Raw genomic sequence first — 14769 nt, 5'->3', positions numbered from 1 at the left:
AAATCCAGGTCAGCTGGGTTCAAGGCAAGCACCCTCTCTGCTGAACTATCGCTCTATCCACCCCACCCCCATCCCCACAGTTTATGATGTTGTTGTGATTTTGGTTTTGGTTTTTGGAAGCCAGACTTAAAGTCCAATCAGAATACAGTATCTATTTGCCTCAAATAATTCTTCAGCCTAAGGATTTAGATTCATCTGAGTTGGGAAGGGACCCGGAGACTGGTTTGTGGCCTTGTGCTCTAAAAAAGCATCTTAGCTGGGAAGCTTTATTTTGGACAGCTCGAATGGAAGGGAAGCATCCTCCAGAGGGGCTGTTCATTAGCCAGACTGAATCACCGAGATAAAGCTGGAAGAGGCGAGATGGAATGAACTGCCACTTCTGCCACAAAGGCACCAATGGACATGAAGGGTAGAGTGCGGGCAGCCGCGGGATGCCTGGAACACCGAGAGACCTATTTTCCCAGTGGGAGTTGGGGACGGTGCAAATCCTCTTTGATTAACCATCTGAAATATGCTATCTCTTTTGCACCTTTCATTCAGCTAAGGGGAGGCTATCCCAGGTCTGAACACCAGGCTTTTGGGGAGAATAGATCACCCACGGAGATCAAAGAACCAATAAGAATTTTAGTTCAAAGCTCAAGTCTGTGCAGACCCAACCATGTTGGAAATGAATATCCTTGGTGAAGTTGTTTGGGCTATGGCCCTCTCCCTCATTTCCGTGGCTCTTGGGGTTCAATGTTCTGGGGGTGCTGGGGCAGAGGTCCCTCCTTTTATCACTGCACCTTCCACGCCCACCCAGTGCTGTTTCAGAGTGAACAGGAGAGAAACGTCAGCCTCCCCATTGCCACCCTCTCACCCTGACATCTTCCCCCCCCCCAACACCCATCGCTGTGCTCTGCCCATCTGGGCTTCCAGATGGGAAAACTTCAGAAAGTCTGGAATGCATAACTGTTTCAGATGCAAATTCCCACTTTCCTTTGCTCAATTAAAAATTGAACATTGTTACTACTCACACTGGATACATCCTTGCAAAGCGCCATTCGCCATTCCTCTCCTCTGCCGCCCCCACAGCCGGCCATGACCCTCTTTCCCTACAGCTGCTGGGTGAGCAAGTCTACAGCAGAGAAGGGGTGATTGAGCTTCAGGTGTCCTTGGAAACCAAACAGATTTCGAACAGGTGTAAGAGTCTGCGACTGCCAGCAAGATCCCCTGTGTTTTGCCAGTAGTTTCTATCTTTCCTTCTCTTGCAGGCAGGTCCAGATTCTGGACTGTTCTATGAGCCTCTCTTCTAGAGGATCTATTTCAAGATGAGGAAATCATAGGTTTCTTTTAGAAAAGAGTCATCATCATCATCTTACCAACCATGTTACCTGGGGCTCATCACTACAATTGTAATAATAATAATAATAATTTTCAAAAGCTGAAAACCACACACACACACACAATTAAATTAGGCTTGCAATGCAAACCAAATCAACAAAGTCATTACCTGCAGCCTTCTTCCATCTCCAGTCTACTATTCTTTACTGTAAGAAAGAAAACAAGAACAGAAAAAAAAATTGAGCTAAGACATTATCCCAGATTCATCCAGTGGCTTGCTCTGCTGCTTAAATATTTACTGATTCCTTACAATCTGCCAGACAGCATCCTGGTGATGAAGCGAAGAAGTTTTTTTTTTTGTTGTTTGTTGAAATGAGTCGGTGATATTAACAATCAGTTCCCTCCAAGTCTGGCTTACCAGCCACATGTGATCACACTCTTGTACAGGAACACTTCCTGAAACTTAATGTCTCCTATCACAGCCTCCCAAAATTAAACCAGAAATATGTTATTCAAGGAAAAGCCCAGATGCACTCAAGCTAGAACATTTGCTTTACTCAGGGGCCTGTATATTTCTCAGGAACTGAGAGCAATACAGATTCAGAACTAGTGAAATCTCAAATAGGAGAAGGCTCAAAGTTGAATCTGAGCACAGTATTCCAGAAACCGAGTCTAAAGAGGTGTAGAAGTCATGTTGTTTGGCTCAACACGATGATTTAAATAAAAAGGGGGGGGGAAGCTACCTACAAGGATAACTTTTTCTTGCTGAGATACCAGAAATTTCTATCCCTTGCCTTTCCTCCAAAGAGGTTGGTCTTTTTTTTTTTTTCTCAAGAATTCTTGCCTTGTTTAATTCAAAGATGGTGTAGAAAGTAAATGACAGGAGCTGGAGCAATAGCACAGCAGGTAGAGCATTTGCCTTACACGCAGCTGACCTAGGTTCGATTCCCAGCATCCCATATGGTCCCCCGAGCACCGCCAGGAGTAATTCCTGAGTGCATGAACCAGGAGTAACTGCTGTGCATCACCGGGTGTGACCCCCCCAAAAAAAAAAGTAAATGACAAAGTTAAACTGAAAACAATTTATAATCCAGCTCTGAATTTGGTGGAGGAAAGGACAATTAGCATCAACTTGGCATCTCAGATGCATTCTTTCCATCAAACCTGACAATACTTGGTAGCAAATTGAGCTTTGATGTCAGAGGTAAGAAATCATATGTTTTTGATTGCCACTCAATGCCTCTTTTGCAAACCACAGCACCCAAAAGGAGAGAGAGAACCAAAAGGAATGCCCTGCCACAGAGGCAAGGTGGGATGGGGGATGGGGGGTGGGAGGGATACTGGGATCAGTGGTGGTGGAAAATGGGCACTGGTGGAGACATGGGTACTCGATCATTGTGTAATTGAAACCCAAGCACAAAAATTTGTAAGTCTACAACTGTATCTCATGGTGTTTCACTAATAAAAATTTAAAGAAAGAAAAAAGGAAACAACAAATGGTCAAAGTAAAAAAAAAAAGAAAGAAAGAAATCATATGTTCTGAGGGGTGAAACTCTCCTCTCAATGTCAAATGGCAAACAAAGTATGGAACTAGGATAGAAATAAGAAGTGACAGCAAAGCGCAGGGCACTTTCTATTCTATCACGCAATTGTGTCTAGTGGAAATACAGTCTTGAAAGGATCTTAGCATTTAAGGTATAAAAAGAATTTTTAGTTAGGATACATTCTGTTATAGCTTCACTGAATACTACTCAGGACACGCACACAGGCACGAATGTGTATATATATAGATATATATATATACACATATATATGTACACACATATACATACGCACACCCCCACACTCTCCATTTCTCTCCCAATTGAAATTCAGGCCGAGGACAGCTCCTGAATCACGTTTGCAGGGAGGTAGCTGTCCTTGGGTCTTGTTATCGAACTCACGCTCCCGTCCTTGACTTCCCAAGTGGCAGAGAGCAGGCGAAGGGAAGGCAAGAAAGTCTAAGATAGGATCCTCTGACACTGGGGTGGAAATTAGCACATTTCCCAGGAGACCCAGATAAAAATGCGTGTGAGAAGAACAAGGGAACCAAACAGATGGGGCCCTCGCTCGGGGGCGCTGAGCGCGTCAGGATTCCCGGCGCGCGGCTGGGTTCCCAGCAGCCAGGAGCCAGCAGACATAGTGAATGAGTGGGAGGTTACTATGCTGCAGCCTCAGTTACACTAAGAGATTAGGAGGAGCTGATTCACCGCTCGGAGCCTGCCGCACGACTTTGCAAGTGGAGGCAAGGCTGGGCGCCCCCGCCCACCCTCGCCTCCGACTACGTTCTCAGAACCGCCCCCCTGGACTGCGTGAGTCAGATCTGCGGAGTTTTTTTTTTTTTTCCAGGTAAACCCGGGCGTAAATCACGGGGGCGATTTTGTGGGGTTGAGAGCAGGTTTTTTGCCACGGTGACAGTGTGTCCTTGTAAGAAGGTTGGTCTGAACACATACACACACACACACACACACACACACACACACACACACACACCCCTTTGGCTACAGGTGGTTAACACCTATAGAAAGAGCAAAGCACCTTCATCCCATTGGACATTGGTTTGTATTCAAACTATTAGCTCTTGGGCATAGTCAGAATCTAAAAATCTTAATCATAAAAAAAATCTAATGACCTCATCAAGAATACATCAGCATCCAGAGCAGAGAAAGAATGCACCCCACAAACCACCTGGAACAGGAATGAGGACTCAGCCCCTCTTTCCTAAACCTACACTTTCCTCTGTGCCATGAAGACAAAATATCCCAAGTAACCCACACCCAGCCTCTCAGTATGCTGCCTCCCAAGAAAATAACACCTTAAACACCTGCGTCTCTGTCCCCGGCTCCAGAGGTCTCCTGGGTTAGTACACAGCCCAGTGTCTTTTTTGAAAGGTCATTCCACGGGGAAGGCTTTGTTTTCCTGTCCACTGGCTTCTTTGTTCAGGAGGTGATGGGAATTCTGGATATACACTTGAGTTTATTTCCATTAATAAAGCCTCCATTTCAAAAAGCTACAAGTAGAGCTGGATGCGAAAGAGAGGCCGGCCCCCTCACCTGTCCCACCCAATCAGGTTTCCCTCAGGTCTATGAGTGACATGACATCCAGCCTATGAGTGAAAAATGGAAAAGCCGGATTCTTGCCAGAATAATCCAGTGCATTGTCTGGATTTGGTGCCTGGTGGAATCGGGCAGTATTTTGTAAAATGCTCTTGGAGCTCTTGGATCTATGTGGGCTCACTTGAACTTTGGGGGTTTTCAAGGAGCTGAGGTAAGAAGATATAGGAAGAATGAGTCCAGAAAAAATGATATTTTCCAGGTGGAAGTGATGGCTCCTGGTGACTCAGACGGACGGAAGCACAGCCGATTCAGACCCATGGAAGTGTACCCCAACCCTGACCACTTCAGCTCATGAATATTCTTACCTGAGTCCACTGGCTTCCATTGCCTGGTGCTTGAGTGTGCTGTGGGCTGGTCTTTTACTTCTGTCCATGAGGAAATTTTCCTGAAGAGAACTTGTCTAGTGGTTCAGCAACATTGTCCTTGAAAACCCCCACATCTAATTACATAACAGGAGCTGTTGTCTGAAAGGCACAGCAGGTCAAAATCCAGTTTCTAGAGATTAATAACTGCAGTCTATTTTACATTATCATAATAATTTCATTTATTTGGATACAACTTGTTTCCAGAAACAATCTCAGCTTCTGTACACAAGTGACAAATCCATTTGTTTCTGGTGTAATGGATATTGTGATTAATGACCTTGCAAGTGGATTTCTTAAAAGCAGAGTGTGTAGGTGGTGGTAGTGGTAGGGGTTAAGATTCCCTTTCAGGACGTGCAGTCAACTAACTGGTCTTGCACTTTCACTTGCACCCGGTCTCAGCCGAACTTGTTTGTGAACCTAACTTTTTAGCAAACGGTTTTACAAAAAAAAAAGGGAGAAAAAAAAAGTCAACTTGGGAGCTGGGTGTGTTTCCCTGGGCAGACGTCTTCTCTCCAGGAATTCCGAGGCCGGCTGGGAAACCAGATCAGTTGAGCTCGACTTTTTGCTGGGTGGGGTGAGGCTTGGCCACGTGGCACCATGCAAGGTGAAGAGTTCTGGATAAGTGCCCCCTCCGCCGTCCCCGCTTCCCCCCCCTCCCCCTCGTGGGTTGTGTTTGGACAGACGTCCTTTGGGTCCCTCTGGGCCGCAGGGAGTTCGGTGTCATCCGCCGCTGGCATCTGTTCCCGCCCTCCCCACCCCCCCGCGCACCTGAGGATCATCCGAGACGGGGTGCGCGGGGCGGGGGGGTCCTGATGGGGTTGACACGAAGCTCCGACAGCAACCCTGGGTTCGAGTCGCTCTCGGATTTTCTTCTCACCGGCCTCGTTTGAGAAGAGCGCGTGTGAACACAGCCCCGCGCCGCCAACCTAGCAGCATCCCGGGCAGGTTGGGGGGGGGTGAGGGGGGATGTGTCTCCGTGCAGGCACGGGGATCTGCGCCCTGGGTCCTCCAGCCCCTGACTCGTGCGTCCTCGGGTGGGCTCGAGAGACGCCCGCACGCGCTGGCTAGCCACTTAGGAGGAGCTTGAGTTCCGTGCTCCCGGGCTGGGGAGGCGAGGGGAACCCCCGCTCCAGCCCCGGGATCCAGCCCCCGCGCCTCCCCTCCGCTGGTAGCGCAGGGAAGTGCCCGCCCCGCCCCCCGCGTGACGCGCGTCCGGCCGAGCCAATCCGCGTTCGCGGCGCGCGCGGCACGCGCCGGCTGCTCCCGCCCCTCCGGCTTAAGAAAGGGCGCGCTGGGCGGCGGGGCTGGAGACGCGCGCGGGCCGGGGAGCTCCGCGGCCGGCCGACGCCCCGACGGCGGCGGGATGCTGGCGCTTCTGGCCGCCGGCCTGGCGCTCGCCCTGGCCGCCGGCGCCCAGGACGGCCCGGCTCCCGGCGCTCGCTTCGTGTGCACCGCGCTGCCCCCGGAGGCGGCGCGCGCCGGCTGCCCGCTGCCCGCGATGCCCATGCAGGGTGGCGCGCTGAGCCCCGAGGACGAGCTGCGGGCCGCGGTGCTGCAGCTGCGCGAGACCGTCGTGCAGCAGAAGGAGACCCTGGGCGCTCAGCGCGAGTCCATCCGCGAGCTCACCGCCAAGCTGGCGCGCTGCGAGGGGCTGGCGGGCAAGGCGTCGGCCAAGGGGCCCGCGGGCAAGGACACCATGGGCGACCTGCCCCGGGACCCCGGCCACGTCGTGGAACAGCTCAGCCGCTCGCTGCAGACCCTCAAGGACCGCCTGGAGAGCCTCGAGGTAGCGGGGCACGGGGTTCCGGAGGGGGCGTCGGGAAGCAGGGTTCTGCATTCCGCTCGGGGAACTTACTCCTTCCGACCCCTGTCTCCCACCCACTTTTAGCTTAGTTCCCTTCAGTTTTCCCTTGCGGGAAAGAAAGGGTTAAGGGACCTGCGCCAGACACGGACCCTGGGGGGGGGGTCCCACTTCGCCCAATTTCGCCCCTCCCCCCAGCCAAGGTTCTCCCGAGGGGGTGCAGTGATGCGAGGTATCCAGGTATCCGTCTGTCCGGTGTTGCCTTTTATAAATCAGGTCCCGCTGGACGAGGACATCCGGGGACCTGCGGATTCCGCGCCCGGCTTGGAGCTAACGTTGCTAACTTCAAAGACGCCTTCCTGGGCCCGCTGGGGATTCAAGCCGCGCTCCTGGTAGCGTTGGGAGAAAGGCTCTGTTCAGCTCTCTCGGGGGCTGTTTGGAACTTTGGGAAACAAATCTTGTATTTTCCATCCATACTTGGCACTCTCCTGCTTTAAGGGCAACCGGCTCCATTCAGAAAAATGTTTACTGAAAGAACCTGTTAGCCAAAGTCGGTGTCAGGGGCAGGATTCTCGGTTTCCGGTGGCGTGCCCCCCCCCCCCCCATGCCATGCTGATGAACCGCTTATCGTTTCTCCTGCAGAAAGCATGCACCGGAGTATTATCTTTCACCCTTGCAGCAGTCCGCTACTGAACCTCTTGTTTGCATTTAACCATGTACAGCCCACAATGGGGACCCAGGCCCCAGGAATCTAGACCCGAGGGCTGAGGCTGGCTTCCCCAGGTGTCCCCAAGAACCCACAAGAGGGGCGGAGAAGCAAAGACGATCAGAGGGAAGGCTGGGGAACATGCAAAACCAAGATCCCTGTGGTTTCCGAATAGGCAGGATTCAGCACTCTTGTTTTCCCATAGCATTCTGAAAGCGCAAGCCCAGGGATACACCTTTGCCACATTCGGGCCCCTGGGGGTTGTTCTTCCCTGTAGCCCGAAGCTCCCGCGCCGTGGGTGGGGACTCTTTTCTCCCCCACTTCAAGCCCTGTGCTTTGACGTTTCTTGCCGAGAATGGCAGGTGTTGGGCTCCTCCTCCGTCAGGCGGCTTTTGGAGAGGGATGTGAGACCCGTAAGTTTCCAGCATTGCTGCAGAGTAATTCTTGTTCGACGTGAGAATTGTCTCCACATCCTCCACAGAGGTGGGGCAGAGACAGGCCCCCAGAGTGCCGCCCCCAGCATGATCCAACACTCCCGTTTTGGAAGCTTCTCCCTACGCGTGCCCCCCCCCACCCCCATACAAGATCGCTCCCTTTTCACCAGCCTCCTCCTCCCTCCCCTCCATGGTCCACAGCACCAGCTCCGGGCCAATGCTTCCGGTACCCCACTGCCTGGGGAATTCCGAGAGGTGCTCCAGCAGCGACTGGGCGAATTGGAGAGGCAGCTACTGCGCAAAGTGGCCGAGTTGGAGGACGAGAAGTCACTGCTGCACAATGAGACGGCAGCGCACAGGCTGAAGACAGAGAGCACGCTGAGCGCCCTGCTGCAGAGAGTGGCCGAGCTGGAGCGCGGTGAGCCTCAGGCCACGACCAGGCTGCCCCCCCCTCCTCCGTGCCCCCCCAACCGAGGCTGCCCCCCCAACCATGCCCAAGTCACCCTTTCAGGCCTAGGGGGGTGGCCTTTTCTCCCCATGCTTGGCTCCTCCGCTGCCCCCCCCCAGCCTTCCAGAGTCTCTGGGAGTGGGGGGGTTCTGTCGAGTGACCCGATTCTGTCCGTCACTGTTAGCAGACACAGGAATCCCAGCATCTGGCTCAGCAAACACGGGACGCTGGGGATCTGGCTCATGGCGGTGCAGCCCAGGGACCTGTTGGTTGGTCTTGGGGGCATTGACACCCCTCCCCAGCATTGCCCCTGGGTGTCAGGGACCCCAGGTGGGCGTCACACACCTCAGCTGCATTCCTTCCCATGTGGGTGTTTCAGTGTTGGCAGCTCTCAGGACAGCTTCCGGATGGCAACACTCTGCAACCCCCAAGTGCCCCTACCTCATTCCCTGCGGTCCCCCCCCACCCCCCACACAATTCTGAGTTCCCCTGCGGGGGATGGAGAGAAGCCCGAGGGCCCAGAACAGAGTTTTCCCAAAGTGGGCCATGGGGCCACGTGGTGCTAGTAGCCTCGTGAGTGAATGGGAAGCATTTTGTTGACTTAAAAAAAGAGATCAAGTTCCTGGAGGCATTGTGGGCCAGGAGGTGTCACTAGTCCGCTTCCCTGTCACCCTGGACTGCTTGGGTGGTGCTGGCTTGGGCAGTGCGGCTCAGCTTGGTCTTCCACATAGGAACCCTCAGACTTGGGGCATTCCTTTTCTTCCCTCCCAGAAGCTGTCCAAAGAATGTCCCCCACTTTTTTCCCTTGGCACCCGAATGTCTCAGCCTCTTCCTGTGCTCCCCCGAATTCTTTTTGTCTGTCTGGTTTTCAGTTTTGGGGCCATACCCTGTGACACTCAGGAGTGACCCCTGGCAAGGGCTCAGGGCACCTTCTGGGTTGCCAGGGATCAAAGCCAGCTTGGCCACCTGCTGTATTATTGCTTCAGCCCCTAGAACTGAATTCTTGCTGCCTCCACCACACACACACACACACTCACACACAATAATACAACATACACTCACACACTTACACAGCATACACACATACACACACCCTCACACATTCACACACACTCATACATACACACACTCACATGCACACACCCTCACACACCCTCACACATTATACACACTCACACACACTCATACTCACACTCACATATGCACACACATGCTCACACACGTAGCATGCATACTCACAACATACACTCATATGCGCACACACATGCTCACACACATAGCATGCACACTCACAACATACTCACACACACAGCGTACACACTCATACAACACACATGCTCACACACAGCACACACTCACATACTCACCATACACACAACATACACACACCACACACTCACAACATACACACTCACAGCATACACATACTCATACTCACATGCTCACACTCACACACAACATACGAATTCACAACATACACGTTCACATATACTCACATGCTCACACACATGCTCAGACCCACACACAACATACATACTCACACAACATACACACTCACAAACATGCTCACAATACACTCACACAACATATACACTCAACAAACACACACTCACACTATACACACTTACGCACTCAACTTACACACAACATATACACACACAACACACATGCTCACATACACAACACATATACAACACACTCACAAGATACACACTTATACACACACACATACTGACTGACGCACTCACACACATCCCTGTTTCTGGGTGGCCTGAGGGAGCCCTCCAGGCAACTGGGCTCTTCTCAGGGCCTGGGCCGTGCCTGTGGTGGCCGGTGTCGGGCAGGCAACTCGGGGGACAGAGGGCTGGGGGTGTTGGTACCAGGGTCTCAGTATGAGCGAAACCAACTGAGTGTGTGGGGAGTCACGGAGAAGTGCAGAAACCCCCAGCCTGACCTGCATGGGGCTGAGGCACCGTGGCAGCGTGGCAGCGTCCCTGCCCCAGACCACCTCTCCCTGCCCCAGACCACCTCTCTCTGCTGCTCGCTCATGCATTTCCTTCCTTTCGCTTCAGCTCTGGGCCAGTCTCACACAATGCCCCAGCTCCTTCCCTGGGGGTCGCCCCAGGAGCCCCACTCTGAGACTCCCCCCCGGCCCAGTCTGGCATTCAGCAGCCCCATGGGGCCCTCAGGACAGTATCTGCTGGCCCGGCCATGTCCTGGCATGCGCTAGCCCAGAGGGGAGGAGGCCTGCATGTCTGCTCTGCTGGGTCCAGGCGAGACCTGGGGACTGTCCCCCTGAGGCCTCAGGCTGTGGCAGAGGAGCCCCTCGGTCTTCTCTGCGGCTGCCTTTGGCCCTCTGCCAAGCGCCCTGGACCCCGCCCCCGGCATTCCCGAGAGTGCCCTATTGGGCAGTGGTCAGAGCAGGTGGGTGCAATACCCCCTCACGCCCCCCCCCCCTTCACCTTTGAGGTGCCCTGTGAGCTGCACGGGAGCCATGGCCCCAGGCAGAATTCTCATGTCAGCCTCTTCTGGTGGGCTGTGGTGAGGGGATTCAGGAAGCTGAGCTGGGCTGCACTCAACAGCCGGTAGCCCCAGGGACAGGCCACGCAGCCTGCTGTGGAAAAATCCAGGGGGAGGGGGACAGGCCCAGAGCAGGTCCCCCTCTGCACCCCCGGGGCTCACCACCGCAGCCGTGATTTGTGGGTCAGGCCTGTTTTTCCTTCATTGGTTTACACTCAGTGTCCTCTGGGCCCCCAGCTTTCTACAGGAAGGGCACTGGGCACTGACTGGGGAGGGGCTGGACCCCCTCACCTGCCATCCCTGGTGAAGCCCACTTCTTGTTTCCAAGTGACAGAACTGTGCATGCTGAGCTGTAGAAAGTCACTGCCGGCTGCGCTTGTTGGAAAGATGATTCACGTGAAGAATCTGTCGCCAAAATGGCGGTGGAGAGAGGGGCTTGGGGTTCCCTTGTTCCTCTGAGCCCTGCCCTTCCCCTCTGCCCTCCACAAAATCCAGGGTGGCAGGGGCACATTGAGGATTTCTGAAGCCTAATGAGGGCTGAGACCCCCACCTCCTCGGCTTCCCCAGGCCCTGGGGTGATCCTGCCCTTAGGTGGGCTGTGCTCCGTGGTCAGGGGAATCAGGCCACACTGCTGGGGTTTCTTGGCAGCCCGCTGCAGAGGTAAAGGGGGTTCCATCGGCGGCAGGCCCAAGCCACTGCACCCAAGAGCATGTTGTGAAGACAGAAAACGAGCCTGGGGTTCTTGGGGGAGAAATGCCCTTCTGTGACTCCTGGCCTGGAGGAGGTGGAGGAAGGGACGGGGGTTGTTGTGTTTTGAGGTGCCAGGAAAGAGCACAGGGGTTGAGCATTTGCCTTGCCTGTGAGCGACCCTGGTTTGATCCCCGGTACCATAGCTGGTGCCCTGAGTACCATCAGGGGTTACTCTAGCACAGAGCTAGGGGTAAGGCAGGGCACCTCCGAGTATAGCCCCAGAACACCCACACTCACAGACATATTCAAACACAGATACATACAAACACAGACACATGCACACAAACAGACACACTCACACGTGCATGCATACACAGACATATACAGATACGCGCTCACGGACACATAGACACACACACATGCATACACACATGCATACCTGCTCCCAGAGACTCACAAAGATACCTGCACACATATGCACACACAGATATGCATACAGGTGCACACACAGACACATGCTCACACATGTACACACACATGCTTACACAGGCACATGCTGAGAAGGCAGTGGAATGAGTGAGGGGCCTGTCCATTCCCTGGCAGAGTCCAGTCTGAGAGGAGGGGAGGAATCTTGACTGACCATAGGACGAAACCTTCTGGAGGCTGGCCAGGACCCAGGGTGGCCCTTGGGGAGGGTCCTACGTGGCATCTGGGCATTCACAGTGCCGCCTCTTCCCACTGCCCAGGCAACAGTGCCTTCAAGTCCCCGGATGCATTCAAGGTGTCCCTCCCGCTGCGAACCAACTACCTGTATGGCAAGGTGCGGAAGACGCTGCCCGAGCTGTACGCCTTCACCATCTGCCTGTGGCTGCGCTCCAGCGCCTCGCCGGGCATCGGGACCCCTTTCTCCTATGCGGTACCCGGGCAGGCCAACGAGATTGTGCTGATCGAGTGGGGCAACAACCCCATCGAGCTGCTCATCAACGACAAGGTGCGTCCCTGCTGTCCCATGCTGGGCAGCTGTGCCCCTGCACAGCCCACTCTGGGCAGTGGACTGGGGGGTTGGGGGTGCAGAGGTGTCCAAGCTGTGAGGCTGGCTGGGCACAGGAACAGCCACGGGTATGAGGAATGAGTCTGCCCTGAGCCTGGCCCACCACTGCCCACAGCCTGTCCACGAGTTCCTGGCCATCTCTGTCCATCTGATACTAACACGGGTGTGGCTCTTGGGGGCTTCTGGAGACCAGACTTGTATGCCAGAAGTGTGCGCCTTCAGAGGCCAGACACAAAGACCACCATGCACCCTACAAACCACCATGTACCCACACAGACCACCGGCTACCTGCACAGACCACCATGTACCCACACAGACCACCGTGCGCCTATGCAGCTCAGCCATAGTTTCCCCAGTGTCCCTGTCTGTCCTGCTCTTGCCCTCTCCGGCCGAGGACAGGCCCTGCTGGGTGAGCCCCATTAGATCCCGCGGCCTCAGAATTCCACTCTGGACTCGGACAGTGCTCACTGCAGCGCATCCTGCTGGAGCCTGAGTCCCTCTGCATCCCACTGAGCCGCTAACCCCAGCCTGTTTGCTCAGACTTGGTAAACAGCCCATTCCCTGGGGGCAAGTGCCGTTGCCAGGAGCCATGCAGCAAGGGCCCAGCGTAGGAGCCCTCCTGCGACTTGCAGGTCACAGGAAGGCGGGTACAGCCCAGCCGTGTCCTTCGCCACCCTGTGGGGGGCTTGGGGCGTAGGGGGAGGGGGTCCACCCACCTCCCCCAGGGACACTCTGGAAGTCGGGCCTGGCCTGGCTTCTCTTGGGGGCTCCCCTAAGGCTGCCCAGGCGGGCACAGGGTGCCAGCCGTGAGATGCCTTGCTGTTCCGTCAGCACCCCTGAGCCCTGCTCAGGGCCTCCCACCTGGTGGAGATGGGGGAACTGGGAGGCCCCCTTCAGCAGTACATGTTCCCCTGCAGGTGGCTCAGCTGCCCCTGTTTGTCAGCGACGGCAAGTGGCACCACGTCTGTATCACGTGGACGACGCGGGACGGGCTATGGGAGGCCTTCCAGGATGGCGAGAAGCTGGGCACAGGAGAGAACCTGGCACCCTGGCACCCCATCAAGCCAGGGGGCGTGCTGATCCTTGGGCAGGAGCAGGTGGGTCCCCTCTGGGCCGGCCTGCGGGGGCGCAGGGATCTCAGTGTGGAATCTGACAGGTGGGAACAGGATGGGGTCATGCGGGCCGCAGACCCCAGCTCATGTCTCTAAGCTTTGGGGTCCTCCACTGACTGCAGCGTTGACTTGGGGTGCAGGGCTGATGGCTCTTCCTGTGGCTGCTGGCTCCTGCCGCAGAACGATGGCAGATGGCTGGGGAGACCGCCTGGGGTGACCTCAGCTGCCCCCCCCGTGTGGTGGATGAATGCTGAGTTAACTGTGGGAGGTTCACTAATGACTCACAGGGGCTCTGGGACACCTCCAAGCCACTGCCCCCCTCATCTCCTTGTTATGGCTCCCGAGTGGGCTAGGCCAGGAGAGCTAGGGCCAGGCATCCCCTTGGCATGGGGTGGTCTGGGCAGGGCCAGGGTGGAGGCTGTGCTGGCCAGTCCCAGGGTTGGCATGGAGGCGGTTGCAGGGGCCTCACCTGACCCCCCTCAACTGTCTCCACTAGGACACCGTGGGGGGCAGGTTCGATGCCACGCAGGCATTCGTGGGGGAGCTCAGCCAGTTCAACATCTGGGACCGCGTCCTGCGTGCCCGGGAGATTGCCAGCATTGCCAACTGCTCCAGCGACATGCCAGGCAACGTCATCCCCTGGGTGGACAACAACGTGGACGTGTTTGGGGGCGCGTCCAAGTGGCCAGCGGAGACCTGCGAGGAGCGACTCCTGGACTTGTAGTGGCCCAGCCTGGCCGGACGGGGGGCCACCGTGCCGCCCGCCCCTGCACCCCCAATTCTTTCCAGCTCCCTGTGGGGGGGCCGGGAGAGCGGTGCCCGGGATGGCAATGCCCTGAACCCCCTGCCCGTGCTCCCCTCCCGCTCGTCCTCTCCGACCCTGTGCCTCTCGTGTGCTCCTTCTTGCACCCCTAAAGGCTGTGCAGCCGTCCCGCTGTCCCTATGTGTGGCGTGTCCCGCTGTCCCCCAGCACGCAAGGCCTTGTCCTGCCCCAGGGCCAACTCTCTCCCTCCCAGGAACTTCCAAGTTGGATGTGGGGGGACACTGGTTGGGCCTGGCATTTTCCCCCACCCCAGCCGCTGCGACCCACCCACTGTCTCTCCTCCTGAAGCTCCGGAACCATCCTGGGGCCCGGCTTGCCGAGGCCTCTTCAGAAACGGTGCCAAA

The 14769-nt window shown here is 55.5% G+C and overlaps 1 protein-coding gene across 1 annotated transcript; it reads left to right on the top strand.

Annotated features, from left to right (window-relative positions):
* Positions 1 to 6152: 6152 nt before the first annotated feature.
* On the top strand, positions 6153 to 14416 carry NPTX2 (neuronal pentraxin 2). Its single transcript, XM_056128524.1, has 5 exons — positions 6153 to 6626; positions 7983 to 8199; positions 12186 to 12430; positions 13408 to 13587; positions 14099 to 14416. Exons 1-5 carry the CDS (start codon positions 6204 to 6206, stop codon positions 14324 to 14326), a joined length of 1293 nt encoding a protein of 430 aa, XP_055984499.1. The 5' UTR covers positions 6153 to 6203; the 3' UTR covers positions 14327 to 14416.
* Positions 14417 to 14769: the final 353 nt, after the last annotated feature.

Source organism: Sorex fumeus, unplaced genomic scaffold, assembly GCF_029834395.1.
Source record: "Sorex fumeus unplaced genomic scaffold, SorFum_2.1 ptg000064l, whole genome shotgun sequence".
Lineage (NCBI taxonomy): Eukaryota > Metazoa > Chordata > Mammalia > Eulipotyphla > Soricidae > Sorex > Sorex fumeus.
This window is presented reverse-complemented; position numbering and strand designations above follow the sequence as displayed.